At 42.8% G+C, this 17,417-nt stretch overlaps 1 protein-coding gene across 2 annotated transcripts in view; it reads right to left on the reverse strand.

The window, feature by feature from the left end:
* The window catches only part of LOC143784401 (fibrillin-2-like), a 254,227-nt gene that overhangs the window by 158,269 nt on the left and 78,541 nt on the right, over positions 1-17,417 (reverse strand). For both annotated transcript variants that reach the window (XM_077272616.1, XM_077272625.1), the window contains one exon: positions 11,489-11,587. In XM_077272616.1, coding sequence (XP_077128731.1) covers positions 11,489-11,587 — 99 coding nt within the window. The remainder of the gene's footprint in view (positions 1-11,488; positions 11,588-17,417) is intronic.

Genomic DNA, 17,417 nt, shown 5'->3' on the forward strand with positions numbered 1-17,417 from the left:
CTTAAGAGTCGACATTGACTTTTAGGATCGCTAATTTCTATAGTTGGCACTAGAGTTCTAGTCCTCTTCCTCTCTGAAGAGACAATTTGCATATTTCTCAGAGGAGGATTGTGGCTTACAAGTCTCCTCATCTCGGCATGCTTGACATGTCACTCTCTGCAAGGAGAAAAGTTACCCCTTGGATCCCAATTTAAGGTTATACACAATTTAACACAGTTACCTTCCATTTGATTGGATGGGGTGAAAGAAATGAAATCAAGCCAGTTAACAACCAAATTGTATATTTTTGGCTGCAGAATTATTGTATGAAAAGTGTTCCTTTCTACTGACTGCAGATCTTATTCAATACTCTGGCGGTTGGATAATTCTTTTCAGGCAGAAGCGTTTCTCAAAGTGAAAGCGAACAGGAGCCAATATGTATTCCTTTATGGCTAACTTATTTCATATGCTGAAAACAATACTTCTGCTATATTTTGTCCTCTGATTTCTCTAAAGTCATTTTCTAAACAATGTTACTAATAGCATGTTGCTACGTTCATACATAGATAGTGAGTTACTATGGCTGTATGTGGCAAAACTCTCAAAAGTTTTTTGCTTCTGAATCATGGCTTTTATTTTTTTATGCCATTTATTTAGGAGGCTTGTTAGCATAAATATAATAATTTGAAAAAAAAACAAACATGAAGGCCTTGCACACCTTCATACAGATTTTTTTTAATGTTCATTTGCTTGCAGAATGTAAAATTAATCAGTCTTTTAAAAAGTATTCATTCATAATGTTCTATAATTTTATCTAGCTGAGTGCTTTGCTGAATTGTTATAAATTTGTCAGCGCTCCTTTTACTATTGGCAGTTCTCTGCTTCACCCTCCCTTCTCTCTGTGTTAGAGGTAGCAGGAGGATTTGTACACAGATCTGCAAAGGAGAGAGTATCTTGGAGGCCACAGAGAGAAGGCTATAGATAAGGGGAAGCTTGTGAAGAAGAAAGTACAATCTCATGAGCAATGGTCAACATTTGTGCTTTTAAAGAATTAGTGGCATGTATGACCATTAAGAGTCCCTGAGACATTCAGCAGTGATACATGAAAGCAAGTGAAGACAACAGCACCCTGGATATGCAGAGTTTATCTCCAGCCTATAATACAGGGAGAGACACTCCTACAAGAGAAAAATCTGGAATTTGGATCAGGCTGCAAACTGCATATGAGTGAGACTGGAAATGAATGAAGGAATAAAAATTGCAGCCCAAAACAGGGCATTTTTATTTACCACTAACATATGTAAAAACATTTTTTTTCCATATCAAAGGTGTCAATAGCCTTTAACTACTGCATGTAGAATGACGGGAATGGAAAAAATGGTTTTAAGTCACGTTGGTTTTAAGGCAAATATTTGTGGTGAGTTTTAAGCTGCATGGCTCCATTTTCGACATGCATTCTTCCTTACGTCACATTATTTCAATGTGTAGTCTTCCACTGTTTTAGTTCACAAGTTACCGCATCTTCTGGTATGGACAGGCTCTACACCATTTAAGTAGTAGAAAAGATTCTAGCAAGGAACAAGCAATTTTTGTGTGTCTAAGAGCTTATTCAGGAGTACGGTTTTCTTGTACAAGTGCTATCCGTATTTTTCACGGATTGCGCTCATTTTTACGATAGTTTATGGAGCCATTCACGCGTCTGCAGAAATTCGTGGAGACGTCCAATTTCGATCTGACCGTAGGAGCCAAATCGTCAATGCAAGTCAATGGGTCCGTGAGAAAAATCAGACCCCATTCAGATGACATTTCACAGACTGCCAGAATGGAGACGGTGGGAAAAATTCTTTTCTCTCCACGTTTGAGAAAAACTGATGCCACTCTAATCGAAATCTGTTCAGAATAATCGATCCGTTTTTCTCATATGTGGAGAAATCAGTGGTGTGAACCTACCTTAATAGTGACCCAGTTCATAAAATCCATGTTATCGTTCTTTGAAACCAAGCCCACAGAATAGAAAAGAAGGGCACAACACGGACCCTGATCATAGATGATTAAGGTGTGGGCAACCATATAGCTACAGTTATGGCATATTTGCTTTTTTCTAGATTTCTCACTTTACTCAAGTGTTAATAAAGTTCCAGAATAACGTGTCCATCTATTAGCACCGAATGGTTTCTTTAGAGTCCCATCTAGTCAATATCGCACTAGTTTTCCCCTTATATAGGTAAAAAGAAGGATAAAGGACCGACTATTTAGTCTGTACATAGAGAAAGTTCTTTCAGGCTAAGAAGTTAGTGATTTCTACCGATATCCAAGAAATACAAATTAGCTAAATCCCTCCTGCTTTGCTCTCTAGCATTCCTGATAGTACATGGGGGAGCGTTTTCTCTGAATTCTGCCATAAGGCACGCTTTCTGTTTCCTGGAGGCTTCTATTGCCCAATGCCAAAAGAAACATTCATTTAATTAGTGCAGCCTGGAGATTGGGCCGAGACTCCGAGACTAAAATCGTGTTTCAATAAACAAGATTTAATTTAAAGCCTTGAGATAATGTAAAAAAAAAAAAAAAAGCAGTTTGTTCTCAGGGGAAGAAAATATCTGAAAATAAACTTTTTTGCAGAGTTCGGCAATGATATTTCCAACAAATATTCATTTTTTAAGTAGAGCATAAATCAGAGTGGTTTTGTGTTTCACATTGATCCATTTTTCCTGGGAGTTGAAAGCTGGAATTTTTTTAAAGGGAAAAGTTTAAGCCCAATAAAAGCAAAACGTTGATTCACATCGACATGATTACATAGTGAACCCTTAGGCTATGTTCACACATTGCATTTTTTTTCTGAAGGCAAAACCTGCTCTCTTAGCAGTAAAAAAGCTGCTTGTAAAAAGTAGGCTTTGATGAGTTTTTGCTGCATTTTTATTGTCTCTTGTGCATGTTGATAAAGTTTAGTGCCACCCCCCCAAAAAAGATGATGCAACATCCATAGGTTTTTGCACCAAAAATGCAGCAAAATCTGAAAACCTGCTTTTTTGCTGTGTTTTTGCACTTCCACATTGCTTTCTATGGGTGAAAAAGCACTGCAAAAACACTGAAAGAATTGACATGCTGCTTCTTTAAAACATGCAACAGTCATGAAAAAAAATCAATTTCTGAAATCTCATAGCTTTTGCTGGCACTGTAAAATGCAGCGTAAAATTTGCATAAAGAAACACAGAAAAAACGCAACGTGTGAGCATAGCCTATGTCCCCTTAATTAAGGCACTTTATCCATGCTCCAATTCTATCAAATTAATATTTTAGGTAGCCAACAGTTCTGCTCACCCTATGAAGGGACTACCATGGTCGCCATCAGCATTGCTAAAGAATTAGTGGTGTGCATTGTTTATGGACTGACATTTTAAAGGGCCACTGTCACCCCCTCCAGCCGTTATAAACTAAAAGAGCCACCTTGTGCAGCAGTAATGCTGCAGTCTAAGGCTGGGGTCACACATGCGTGTTTTACGTACGTAAGAGCGCAAAAACTACGTACGTAAAACTCGCATTACATACGGCACAATGCTTCTCAATGGGGCTGCTCCTATTAGCCGTATATTACGGTTCAGTATTATACGGCGTTCTACGGCCGTACAAAATCGCAGCATGCTGCGTTTGTCAGCGTATTGCGCAAATAATACGCCAATGAAAGTCTATGGGGGCGAGAAAAATACGGATTCCACACGGACCAGCAGTGTGACTTGCGAGAAATACGCAGCGCTGTTAGTGAAAAGTCGGTAATTCAATTGCCGGCTTTTCATTTCTCCTGCACAAACCCGACATGATATGAGACATGGTTTTCATACAGTAAACCATCTCATATCCCCTTTTTTTTGCATATTCCACACTACTAATGTTAGTAGTGTGTATGTGCAAAATTTCAGCGCTGTAGCTGCTGAAATAAAGGGTTAAATCGCGGAAAAAATTGGCGTGGGCTCCCGCGCAATTTTCTCCGCCAGAGTGGTAAAGCCAGTGACTGAGGGCAGATATTAATAGCCAGGAGAGGGTCCATGGTTATTGGCCCCCCCGTGGCTAAAAACATCTGTCCCCAGCCACCCCAGAAAAGGCACATCTGGAAGATGCGCCTATTCTGGCACTTGGCCACTCTCTTCCCACTCCCTGTAGCGGTGGGATATGGGGTAATGAAGGGTTAATGCCACCTTGCTATTGGAAGGTGACATTAAGCCAGATTAATAATGGAGAGGCGTCAATTATGACACCTATCCATTATTAATCCAATTGTTGGAAAGGGTTAAAAAACACACACACACACATGATTAAAAAGTAGTTTAATGAAATAAACACAGCGGTTGTTGTAATAATTTATTGTTCTCGCAATCCATCAGGAACACCCTCGCTTGGAAAAATAATAAATGCACAAGATACATACCTTCTGGTGAACCGTCTCGTCCCACGAAGTAATCCATCTGAAGGGGTTAACTAATATTACAGGCAGGAGCCCTGCTAATGCAGCTGTGCTCCGTGCCTGTAATCCCCGGCGAATGAATGAAATGTAGGTCATTGACCTACATTTCCTTCAGTCGCGGTGATGCGCCCCCTGGTGGATGTCCTCATATGACCTGGAGCGTGGGAAAAAGTTCCCAGGCTGCAGTTCATGAGAACATCCACCAGAGGGCGCCTCACCGCGACTCAATGTAAGTACAGATCACTGCTTTCCTTTCAGCACCCGGGGATTACAGGCACGAGCGAGTGGTTTATCGCAGCTCTGCCTGTAATATTAGTTAACCCCTTCAGATGGATTACTTCGTGGGACGTGATCTGACATCAGAAGGTATGTATCTTGTGTGTTTATTATTTTGCCAAGCGAGGGCCTGGAAATGGATTGCGAGAACAATAAATTATTACAACAACCGCTGTGTTTATTTCATTAAAATCCTTTTTAATCATGTGTGTGTGTGTTTTTTAACCCTTTCCAACAATTGGATTAATAATGGATAGGTGTCATAATTGACGCCTCTCCATTATTAATCTGGCTTAATGTCACCTTCCAATAGCAAGGTGGCATTAACCCTTCATTACCCCATATCCCACCGCTACAGGGAGTGGGAAGAGAGTGGCTAAGTGCCAGAATAGGCGCATCTTCCAGATGTGCCTTTTCTGGGGTGGCTGGGGGCAGATGTTTTTAGCCACGGGGGGGCCAATAACCATGGACCCTCTCCTGGCTATTAATATCTGCCCTCAGTCACTGGCTTTACCGCTCTGGCGGAGAAAATTGCGCGGGAGCCCACGCCAATTTTTTCCGCCATTTAACCCTTTATTTCAGCAGCTACAGCGCACAAATTTTGCACATACACACTACTAACATTAGTAGTGTGGAATATGCAAAAAAAAAGGGGATATGAGATGGTTTACTGTATGTAAACCATGTCTCATATCCTGTCGGGTTTGTGCAGGAGAAATGAAAAGCCGGCAATTGAATTACCGGCTGTTCACAGATATCGCGCTGAATGAAATCTAAATACAGAATATATATATGTGTCTCAATGACATATATATATACTGTATATATGTTTTCCCTAACATTTGAGCACATAAATCCATTAGATGTCGGTTTTGCAAGCCTGCGCGAAAATCTCGCAGTACGGATGCCATACGGATTACATACGGAGGATGCCATGCGCAAAATACGCTGACACACCCTGACTATGGATCACTATTTTGGGAACATTTCTCCGTATTACGGCCGTAGTACGGACGTATAATACGTGGCGTATTGTCTTACGCCATGTGTGACCCCAGCCTAACAAGGTGGCTCTTTTAGTTTTTGTTTCTGTTATTCCCAAAATAAATGTATGTATAGTTTAGCTGAAATTCCTGTCTTTGTACCTGGAGGCGGATCTGAAGCCTCCTCTTAGAAGCGCCCAACTGCCGTCAGTCATCTCTTGTGTAGATTTTCGCCGCCCCCTCAGCGCTGTTATTGTGTGAATTCCGGCGCCTGCGCTCTGCTCTTCTGCCTGGCGCAGGCGCATAGAGCATTGGCCGTCCTAGCGCTGGTGCCGGGTTCCGTTCTGCGCCTGTGCGGGCAGTGCGGCCACCCTGTTACTGAATCCCCGCCCCGCACTGTGTTATGCATTATGCACAGTGCGGGGCTGGGATTCCTGGGCATGCGCACTGTGCTTGTCAGATGCTCCCCAGGTCCCCCGCCTTTCAGCGTTGCCAGAATATACAGGTATCCTTGCCGGCGTTTGGAACAGCCGCACAGAACAACGCTGGAAGGCGGGGGACTTGTGGAGCGTCTGACAAGCGCAGTGCGCATTGCCCAGGAATCCCAGCCCCGCACTGTGCATAATGCATAACACAGTGTGGGGCGGGGATTCAGTAACAGGGTGGCCGCACTGCCCGCACAGGCGCAGAACAGAACCCGGCACCAGCGCTAGGACGGCAAATGCTCTATGCGCCTGCGCAAGGCAGAAGAGCAGAGCGCAGGCGCCGGAATTCACACAATAACAGCGCTGAGGGGGCGGCTAAAATCTACACAAGAGATGACTGACGGCAGTTGGGCGCTTCTAAGAGGAGGATTCAGACCCGCCTCCAGGTACAAAGACAGGTATTTCAGCTAAACTATACATACATTTATTGTGGGAATAACAGAAACAAAAACTAAAAGAGCCACCTTGTTAGACTGCAGCATTACTGCTGCACAAGGTGGCTCTTTTAGTTTATAACGGCTGGAGGGGGTGACAGTGGCCCTTTAATGGGTGTGGTAGTAAAGCAAAGGGTCCCTCAACTTGGGAGACATTCAGTTGTTTCAGTTAAAGGCAATCTGTCACCAGGCTTTTACCATCTAATCGTAGATCAGCATAATCTAGATATGAAAACCCTGATTTCAGCTATGTATTACTTACTGGACTGCTTGCGCTAATTATGTTTGTAAAATCACTGATTTCTTAGCAGGCAATTTTCAATACAGGACTAGTAACCCTGCTGCCATATTCATGAGCTCTGTTTATATCTGCCCTTACTACTGATTAGCAGCTTTCTGCCTATGCAGAGTAAATACATAACTGCGAATCAGAGGTGTGGGCGGGATTATACAAAACTCAGCTCTCAAGAGAACTGGTAGGTCTGAAGTAGATACAGTAAAACAGTGATTTTATGAAAATGATGGCAAGCAGCCCGGTAAGTGATATATCGCTGGAAACATCCTGCTGCTCACATATGGGCTGGCTAAAACCATGCGACAGATTCTCTTTACTGAGGTTCATGCGTTCTGCTGAGCTGTCCATCATTTTAACAGGAAAAGCAGCACTGTATGCAATTGTATTTTTTCCACCAAATGTCACAGACTCTGCAGTAGAGAGGCTGAGCCAGAGCCTTGATTGTAGACATGAATACAAAGGAAAATGTTAGGCCAGGTTCAAACGACCGTATGAAAATCAACCAATTTTCATACAGAAACTGTAACATGGCATTGGCAAGGTACTCATCTCTTTCTATCCGGCATGTTACATGAAAGTAGGGGCGCCAGCTGTGTGTGTGGACTTGTGTTTTGGGGGCGATGTGCCCTTACAGGCCGCATGTAACCAATGTTGCTGGTTGGCCAGGACAATTCAATGAGGGAGACCACCATTGAAAATAAACCTTCTACTGAACATTAACTTGGGGAGGTAGCGAGTGTACAGTATATCTTCTCACACGTTTCCTTCATAATGTGTAGCATTTACCTCACACAAATTCAATCCCTTTCTCTTCTCCCTTTTACTTGTTCTCTATCATCACTATTCCTCACTATGTCACTGCAACCCAGCTCCACACTACAGTTCAGCTAGCAAAATGTATTTACTCAACTCACGATTCCACGTCTTCTTTCTCTTCTGGTGAACTATGGTGTCTGTATGGCCGTACTTCTCTTCTTTTCACCTGACACTCTGGAACTCCTGCTGGGGCACTCTCTTCATCTCGCTTACATTGTTCTGTATAGGCCCATTACATTGAGGAGTTATGAACTTCTCGGCCATACTGCTAGGCGTCCTCTCCCAAGACCCAACTCTGGTAAATCCCTCTATCTCTCAGTCACTCTTCCTTGTTTCTCCTCCGGATCACGCTATCTCTTTCTGGTCTCACTACTAGGGACACCCATGAATTGCGGCACTGCTTACACCAGAGGTTAAGTCTGTTCTCTCTGCACTCCAGGCACTTTCGCTCTTTCTAACAGGAAACTGTCACTCTCCATTTCGGTTAGTCCCTCCCACTCTGGGCTAGTCCCAATCATTAACTCTTACAAAAGCAAGGATGATTTTTTATCTGCATTGACATCTGTATTCCACTCATGTTTTTCAATTTTTCCGTACATCTGACATATATGTAGTGTCGGACTGGGGTGCCAAGGACCCACCAGTAAAATCAACTTGAGGGCCCCACATTTCAGCTGTATGCAAATATGACTTTATCTTCAATCATACATTTCTATAGCAATAAACTGGGTTGATTGTGTCTGTACAATGTCTGTACTGTGTCTATGTCTATACTGTACATAGTGAATCAAGTGTATTGTGCCTAGTGGTGCTCAGATAAACTGCCGGATGCCCACTCCTGCACAGGGGCCCACCGGAAGAGTCTCCTGTTCTCCTGTGGGCCAGTCCAAGCCTGCAGCCATGTGCCATCAGTATTTATACCTCAACCTCAATGTACATGATCAAATACAGTTTCCTACATTAATAACGGCATTGTATCCATAAAAAGCAGATACTATATCGATGAGCCATATGGGATCTGATTTTTTTTGCCCATCCATAGACTTAAATGTAAATTGTAAAGACAAGTATTTCTTATGTGGGGAAGCTATAGTGGTATACATCCAGGACTTCTAAAAAACACTCAATGTGGCACATTTATAATACAGGGTGGGCCATGTATATGGATCCACCTAACTAAAATGGGAATGGTTGGAGATACCAGCTTCCTGTTTGTGGCACATTAGTATGTGGGAGGGGGAAAACTTTTCAAGATGTGTAGTGACCATGGCGGCCATTTTGAAGTTGGACATTTTGGATCCAACTTTATTTTTTCCAATGGGAAGAAGGTCACGTGAAACATCAAGCTTACTGAGAATTTCACAAGACAAACAATGGTGTGCTTGGTTTTAACGTAACTATTCTTTCTTGAGTTATTTACATGTTTCTCTTTGTTTACAGCCATTGATATGTTGCAGAGTCTAACACGTGAGGAGCTGATAGAAATTGTGTTGATGTCTGGTGAACGCAGTACCCGGGTCATTGCAGCAGATCTCAATGCAAGACACCCTACACAAGAAAACTGTCACCATTCCAATGATATTTAGGTGTATCCATATAAATAGCCCACCCAAAAAAGTTTGCCTCATCACTGAACATAATGTTCTGTGTAAACTGAGGGTCCTGTTCTTATTTTGTTTTTCCCACGCTCGAGTTCATATGAGGACATCCAGCAGAGGGCGCATCACCGCGACTCAAGGTAACTACAGGACATTCCCCTGCTTTCCATTCATTCACCAAGTTTTACAGACAGGAGCGACTGCATTAGCAGAGCTCCTGGGTGTAAAATTATTTAACCCCTTCAGATGGATTTACATCGTGGGACGTGACCTGAATGACGGAAGGTATGGGATATTGTTGTTTTTTTATTTTTCCTTTTTTACAGAACGAGGGTCTTCAGGTGGATTAAGAGTCTAATAAAATATTAAAACACCCTGTGTCTTTATTTCATTAAAGTACTTTGTAATAATGTGTGTGTTTTATTAACCATTTCCTACTATTGGATTAATAATGGATAGGTGTCATAATTGACGCCTCTCCATTATTAATCTGGCTTAATGTCACCTTACAATAGCAAGGTGACATTAACCCTTCATTACCCCATATCCCACCGCTACACGGGAGTGGGAAGAGAGTGGCCAAGTGCCAGAATAGGCGCATCTTCCAGATGTGCCTTTTCTGGGGTGGCTGGGGGCAGATGTTTTTAGCCAGGGGGGGTCAATAACCATGGACCCTCTCTAGGCTATTAATATCTGCTCTCAGTCACTGGCTTTACCACTCTGGCGGAGAAAATTGCGCGGGAGCCCACGCCAATTTTTTCCGCGATTTAACCCTTTAATTTAATAGCTAGAGGGCCCAAATTTTGCACATACACACTACTAACATTAGTAGTGTGGAATGTGCAAAAAAAAAAGGGATATGAGACGGTTTACTGTATGTAAACCATGTCTCATATCATGTCGGGTTTGGGAAGGAGATAGCAAAAGCCGGCAATTGAATTACCGGCTTTTATGCTATCTAGCGCTGAATTAAATATAAGTATATATATATATATATATATATATATATATATATATATATATATATATGTGTCTCAATGACATATATATACAGATACTGTATATATGTTTTAACGAACATTTGAGCACATAAATCCATTAGATGTCGGTTTTGTAAGCCTGCGAGAAAATATCGCAGTACAGATGCCATACGGATTACATACGGAGAATGACATGCGCATAATACGCTGCCACACCCTGCCTACAGATGACATACTATTTTGGGAACATTTCTGCGTATTACGGCCGTAAAAAACGGACCGTATTTTCATACGCTGAGTGTGACGGCGGCCTCAGACTTGTTAGTTTTTGCTTAAGAAGCCCTCCTACTCTGCACTCATTACCTGTTTTAATTGCACCTGTTTACACACTCAATCACATGCCAACCTCTCCACCATGGCCAAAACCAAACAACTGTCTAAGGCCAGGGACAAAATTGTAGACCTGCACAAAGCTGGGATGAGCTACAGGACAATAGGCAAGCAGCTTGGTGAGAAGGCAACAACTGTTGGCACAATTATTAGAAAATGGAAAAAAACACAAGATGACTGTCAATTTTCCTCAGTCTGAGGATCTTGCCTCGTGGAGGTAAGGATGATTCAGAGAGGTCAAGTACAAGCCCAGAACTACACTGGAGGACCTGGTCAATGACCTGAAGAGAGCTGGGACCACAGTCTCAAACATTACAGCTAGTAACACACTATGCCGTCAAAATCTGGAGACGCTCTGTTTTCCTATTGTATCACATACTTATTGCATGCAATAAAATGCTAACTAATTATGTAAAATCATACAATGTGATTTTCTGTTTTTTATTTTTAGATTCTGTCTCTCACAGTTGGTATACCTACGATATAAATTGCAGACCTCTCCATTCTTTGTAGGTGGGAAAACTTGCAAAATTGTCAGTGTATCAAATACTTATTTTGTCCACTGAATGTCTTAAACTGCACCTAAATGACATCATTTGAATGATTCTAATGGTTGCTATTGTTAATATTTGTATTGTGTTAAAAAAATGGAAAATAAAGCTATATTGCCTATTTTCCTAAATCCTATATTTGCTGACTTACATTTTCACCAAAATCAAACACAAATTGTAAAATTTTAGAAATTTTTATATATAAAACGATTCTCAATATATTAGTATACAGTATATACACTCACCTGCACCAGCTCCACAAGTTGGAGAAAGTTGTCCATTGGAGCACGTACACATGTTAGGTCGTGAACAAAATCCATCTCCACAGGAGTTTCGGCAGATTGCTGAATGAAGACAGAAGAACAGAAGACAATTAATCTTTCCAATCTTTGTTCCAATCGTCATCCTCATTAACCCCCTCGTGACATTGCAATTTTTATTTTTTCACTTTTCTTTTTTTCTCCCCTAATTCCAAGAGCCATAACTTATATGAGGGCTTGTTTTATTTGTGGTACAAGTTGTACTTTTGAATGACACCGTTGGTTTTATCATACAGTGTACTGGAAAACAGGAAAAAAATTCCAGGTGCGATGAAACTGCAAAAAAAAGTGCAATCCCACAATTGTTTTTTTACTTACCATGTTTACTATTTGGTAAAACTGACCTGCCATTATGATTCTCTAGGTTAGTCCGAATCCACAGATACTAAACATGTATAGGTTTTTTTTATTCAAGTGGTAAAGAAAAAATCTGAAATTTGTAAGAAAAACAATTTTTTCTTATGTTGCCATATTCCAAGACTCATAGCGTTTTCATTTTTCAGGATCTGGTCTGGGTGAGGGCTTATTTTTTGTGCCCTGAGATGATGTTTTTATTGATACAACTTTGGGGTAGACATGATGTTTTAATCGCCTGCTATTGCATTTTATTGCAATGTTGCAGCAGACAAAAGAATGTAATTCTGGTATTTTGATTTTTTTCTCGTTTCGCCATTTACTGATTGGATTAATTTATAAGGTTTGCATATCTGATTTGTGTATGAGTTGGCATGTGTGAGTAGGGTAGAGTGCAGCAGATTGGCAAATGGCAGTAGCGTAGAGTGCATCTGACTGCAAATAGCAGTTGTATAGAGTGCATCAGGTTGGCATACGTCAGTCCTGTAGAGTGCACAAGGTTGGCATATGTAGGTTGTGTAGAGTGCATCAGGTTGGCATACGTCAGTTGTGTAGAGGTTGGCATACGTGAGTTGTGTAGCGTGCATTAGGTTGGCATGCGTGAATTGTGTAAGTCAAAAATGAATTAAGTAGTCCATGGATGTGTGGTACAATTTGAAGCATTCTTTTATACACAGGCCAGGTTTGTCGGGATAGGTGTCGCATTGATAAGTAGTGTCTTTAGGTATTCCCCTTCTGTAACACACTCAGCATCTCTTTTGTGACCTTCCTTTCTTTATGGTTTGAAAGACCTCACCGGGGAAATGTTGGCCTGTTACTTTCAGTTCAGGAAGTACTGGGGAAGCTACTTACTGACTTCCAAAAAAATCACTACCACCTGGAACTGAAGGCATGTACCAATCTAGTCTGCACATCGTGATATTAAGTAAGCGTTGTACATTGCCATCTGTCTGATGTGCATGGCCAGCTTCTTGTACCACATCTTGGCTTTTCTTATGGCACTGTATCAACTCCCCCATGTTCCTGTTGTACTCCAGGACACAGTCCTGTTTAGTGACCTGTGTAGACGTACAGTACAGACCAAAAGCTTGGACACACCTTCTCATTTAAAGATTTTTCTGTATTTTCATGACTATGAAAATTGTAAATTCACACTGAAGCAGAGGCGTAGTTAGGGTTTCAACTTAGGGGGGCGAAACATCTGAGTGGGCCCCTAACCAGCTAACCCTGATTACAGCTACGGTTGCGCACTTATTGTGAATATAGGGGAACCTCAGAATATGACCCTACTGTTATTGAAAATAAATCTATATACAAAAACGAACATTGACTTTACCGCCATATTGGACCATATGCACAATAATAATGTCCCCTAAGTTCCCCCATGTTCTGCTCCATTATACACAGTATTGTGAACTTAAAGCTTCCCTATACACAGTCTAAGGCTCCCACAGCTCCCCTATACACAGTATGATGATTCTATAACTCCCCGATACACCGTATGATGTTCCCGCTGCTCCCCTGTACACCGTATGATGTTCCCACTGCTCCCCTCTACACAGTATGATACCACTGCTCCCCTATAGATAGTATGAGCCCAATGCTCCCCTATAGATAGTATGAGCCCAATGCTCCCCTATACACAGTATAATGCTGACAGAACTCCACTATAGAAAGTATAATGCCCCCCAGATCTCCCCTATATACAGTGAAATGGGCCAACAGCTCCCATATGCACAATATGCATTCACAGTTCCCTATACACAGTATGATGGACCAGCAGCTCCCGTCAAACAGTATGATGTCCCTCACAGTTCCCCTGTACACAGTATGATGGGCCCACAGCTTCCTTATACACAGTATGATGGGCCCACAGCTTCCTTATACACAGTATGATGGGCCCACAGCTCCTTTATACACAGTATGATGGGCCTGCAGCTCCCTTATACACTTTGTGATGTGTGCACAGCTTCCTTATACACAGTATGATGGGCCCACAGCTCCCTTATACACAGTATGATGGGCCCGCAGCTCCCGTATACACAGTATGATGGGCCTGCAGCTCCCTTATACACTTTGTGATGTGTGCACAGCTTCCTTATACACAGTGTGATGGGCCCGCAGCTCCCTTATACACAGTATGATGGGCCCGCAGCTCCCTTATACACAGTATGATGGGCCCGCAGCTCCCTTATACACAGTGTGATGTGTGCACAGCTTCCTTATACACAGTGTGATGGACTCAAAGCTCCCCGTCATGATTTGGATGTCCCGGTCATTTACTCCTCCGGTGTATTCACTATTTTGTGGCACTGCTGCAGTGCCGCTGCTCAAACTTGTGAGCGCAGCTTCTGACTGGCCAGAAGTTAGAAGCTATGTCACAAGCGCTCAATGTAAGACTATGAGGCTATGTGCACTTGTTGCGGATTTGTGCGGATTTACTGCAGATTTCCTGTGTTTTTTGTGCAGATTTCACCTGCGTTTTACCACCTGCGGAATCCTATACAGGAGCAGGTGTAAAACGCTGCGGAATCCGCAAAAAGAATTGACATGCTATGGAAAATACAACGCAGCATTTCCGTGTGGTATTTTCTGCACCATGTGTACTGTGGATTTGGTTTTCCATAGGTTTACATGGTACTGTAAACCAGATGGAAAACTGCTGTGAATCCGCAGCGGCTAATCCGCACCGTGTGCACATAGCCTGAGAGTGAGAAAGAGGCCAGAACGAGGCTCCCACAGACTCACACTGATTAGTGACCTCTGCACTGCTCCATGAAACACTGGAGCAGCGGACAGGCCACAAACTGCAGGAGAAGGAGCCGAGCGGAGACAAAAACAGATGAAAATGCCAGAAGGTGAGTATCAGACAGGGGGCAGGGGACGTGGATTTTCAGCATCGCTCCAGCAATGAAATAAAAAATACTGCTGAAGTGGTGCTGTAAATGTGATGCAGCTCCTGGTTACTGTATGCGGGCTCCTTATACTAATACTCATAAAGACCCAGGTGGTACGTATCAAAAGCCCCCTACCCCCCATCTCCAGCCTCCCCAGACAGCAAATATTACATGATGAAGTACATATAATATCATAAATAAACATTATAATATTCAGCCCACAGTGACCTGTCTCCCCTCCCCCACTTCAGCCCCAATACCCCCATCATCTCACATTCACCCCCCAGTACCCTGTCCCACCTCACCCACCTTCTGCCCTCACAACCCCCAAATGGTCTTACATTTACCCCTCAGTACCCTGTCCCCCCTCACTCACTTTCAGCCCCCACAATACCCCAACGGTTTCACAGTAACATACCTGAATTTAATAAACCTGATAAGTTCCATCCCCACTTACTGATGAAGTTTACACTGCAGGCAGGACCAGGAAGTAAGTGAAATGCAGAGTGTGGGCACTAGGACCCAGCGTGCCTGAGTCAATCCCAGCGTGCACAGAGTGAAGAAAACTGCAGCCAGGAAAAGCTTGATGATCAAGTCAGACGGGCGAAACCATTCACTGCAGGAGGGAGACTGCAGCCGGCCACTGTGCTAGTAGCGTGCAGAGTCTCCGTCAGACGGGAGCAGATATTATACTGCTCTCCTCCTATGCGGTGTTCTGCCTCCTCACAGAAGTGGCCCTGGCTCCCAAGGGACCCCTTCATTTGAAAGGGCCCGGGGCGATGGCCCTCTCTGCCCCCCCAGTAGCTACGCTACTGTACTGAAGGCATCAAAACTATGAATTAACACATGTGGAATTATATACTTAACAAAAAAGTGTGAAACAACTGAAAATATGTCTTATATTCTAGGTTCTTCAAAGTAGCCACCTTTTGCTTTGATGACTGCTTTGCACACTCTTGGCATTCTCTTGATGAGCTTCAAGAGGTAGTCACCGGGAATGGTTTTCACTTCACAGGTGTACCCTGTCAGGTTTAATAAGTGGGATTTCTTGCCTTATAAATGGTGTTGGGACCATCAGTTGTGTTGTGCAGAAGTCTGGTGGATACACAACTGATAGTCCTACTGAATAGACTGTTAGAATTTGCATTATGGCAAGAAAAAAGCAGCTAAGTAAAGAAAAACAAGTGGCCATCATTACTTTAAGAAATAAAGGTCAGTGCCAAAAATTGGGAAAACTTTGAAAGTGTCCCCAAGTGCAGTTGCAAAAACCATCAAGCGCTACAAAGAAACTGGCTCACATGAGGACCGCCCCAGGAAAGGAAGACCAAGAGTCACCTCTGCTTCTGAGGATAAGTTTATTCGAGTCACCAGCCTCAGAAATCGCAGGTTAACAGCAGCTCAGATTAGAGACCAGGTCAATGCCACAAAGAGTTCTAGCAGCAGACACATCTCTACAACAACTGTTAAGAGGAGACTTTGTGCAGCAGGCCTTCATGGTAAAATAGCTGCTAGGAATCCACTGCTAAGGACAGGCAACAAGCAGAAGAGACTTGTTTGGGCTAAAGAACACAAGGAATGGACATTAGACCAGTGGAAATCTGCGCTTTGGTCTGATGAGTCCAAACTTGAGATCTTTGGTTCCAACCACCGTGTCTTTGTGCGACGCAGAAAAGGTGAACAGATGGACTCTACATGCCTGGTTCCCACCGTGAAGCATGGAGGAGGAGGTGTGATGGTGTGGGGGTGCTTTGCTGGTGACACTGTTGGGGATTTATTCAAAATTGAAGGCATACTGAACCAGCATAGCTACCACAGCATCTTGCAGCGGCATGCTATTCCATCCGGTTTGCATTTAGTTGGACCATCATTTATTTTTCAACAGGACAATGACCCCAAAAACAGCTCCAGGCTGTGTAAGGGCTATTTGACCAAACAGGAGAGTGATGGGGTGCTACGCCAGATGACATGGCCTCCACAGTCACCAGACCTGAACCCAATCGAGATGGTTTGGGGTGAGCTGGACCACAGGGTGAAGGCAAAAGGGCCAACAAGTGCTAAGCATCTCTGGGAACTCCTTCAAGATTGCTGGAAGACCATTTCCATTGACTACCTCTTGAAGCTCATCAAGAGAATGCCAAGAGTGTGCAAAGCAGTCATCAAAGCAAAAGGTGGCTACTTTGAAGAACCTGAAACAGCTGTTTCACACTTTTTTGTTAAGTATACAGTATAATTCCACATGTGTTAATTCATAGTTTTGATGCCTTCAGTGTGAATTTACAGTTTTCATAGTCATGAAAATACAGAAAAATCTTTAAATGAGAAGGTGTGTCCAAACTTTTGGTCTGTACTGTACCTCCTACAGTGGTGGGGGTGCTGTCATAACTATGTATGGCGTCAGTGGCGCAACTACAAAGTTATGGGCCCCGGTGCGAACTTCCAAATGGGCCCCCCCCCTGCAGCCCTGCCATACAACTCAATGTAACCCCCATAGAATACAACATAGAATAGCACAGAAGTTTATAATGCAGAGACGTAAAAATAAAAAATCATATTTTTTCACAAAAATTATCTTTTTTGCCCCCAATTTTTTATTTTCCCAAGGG

The sequence above is a fragment of the Ranitomeya variabilis genome, chromosome 1, assembly GCF_051348905.1.
Source record: "Ranitomeya variabilis isolate aRanVar5 chromosome 1, aRanVar5.hap1, whole genome shotgun sequence".
Lineage (NCBI taxonomy): Eukaryota > Metazoa > Chordata > Amphibia > Anura > Dendrobatidae > Ranitomeya > Ranitomeya variabilis.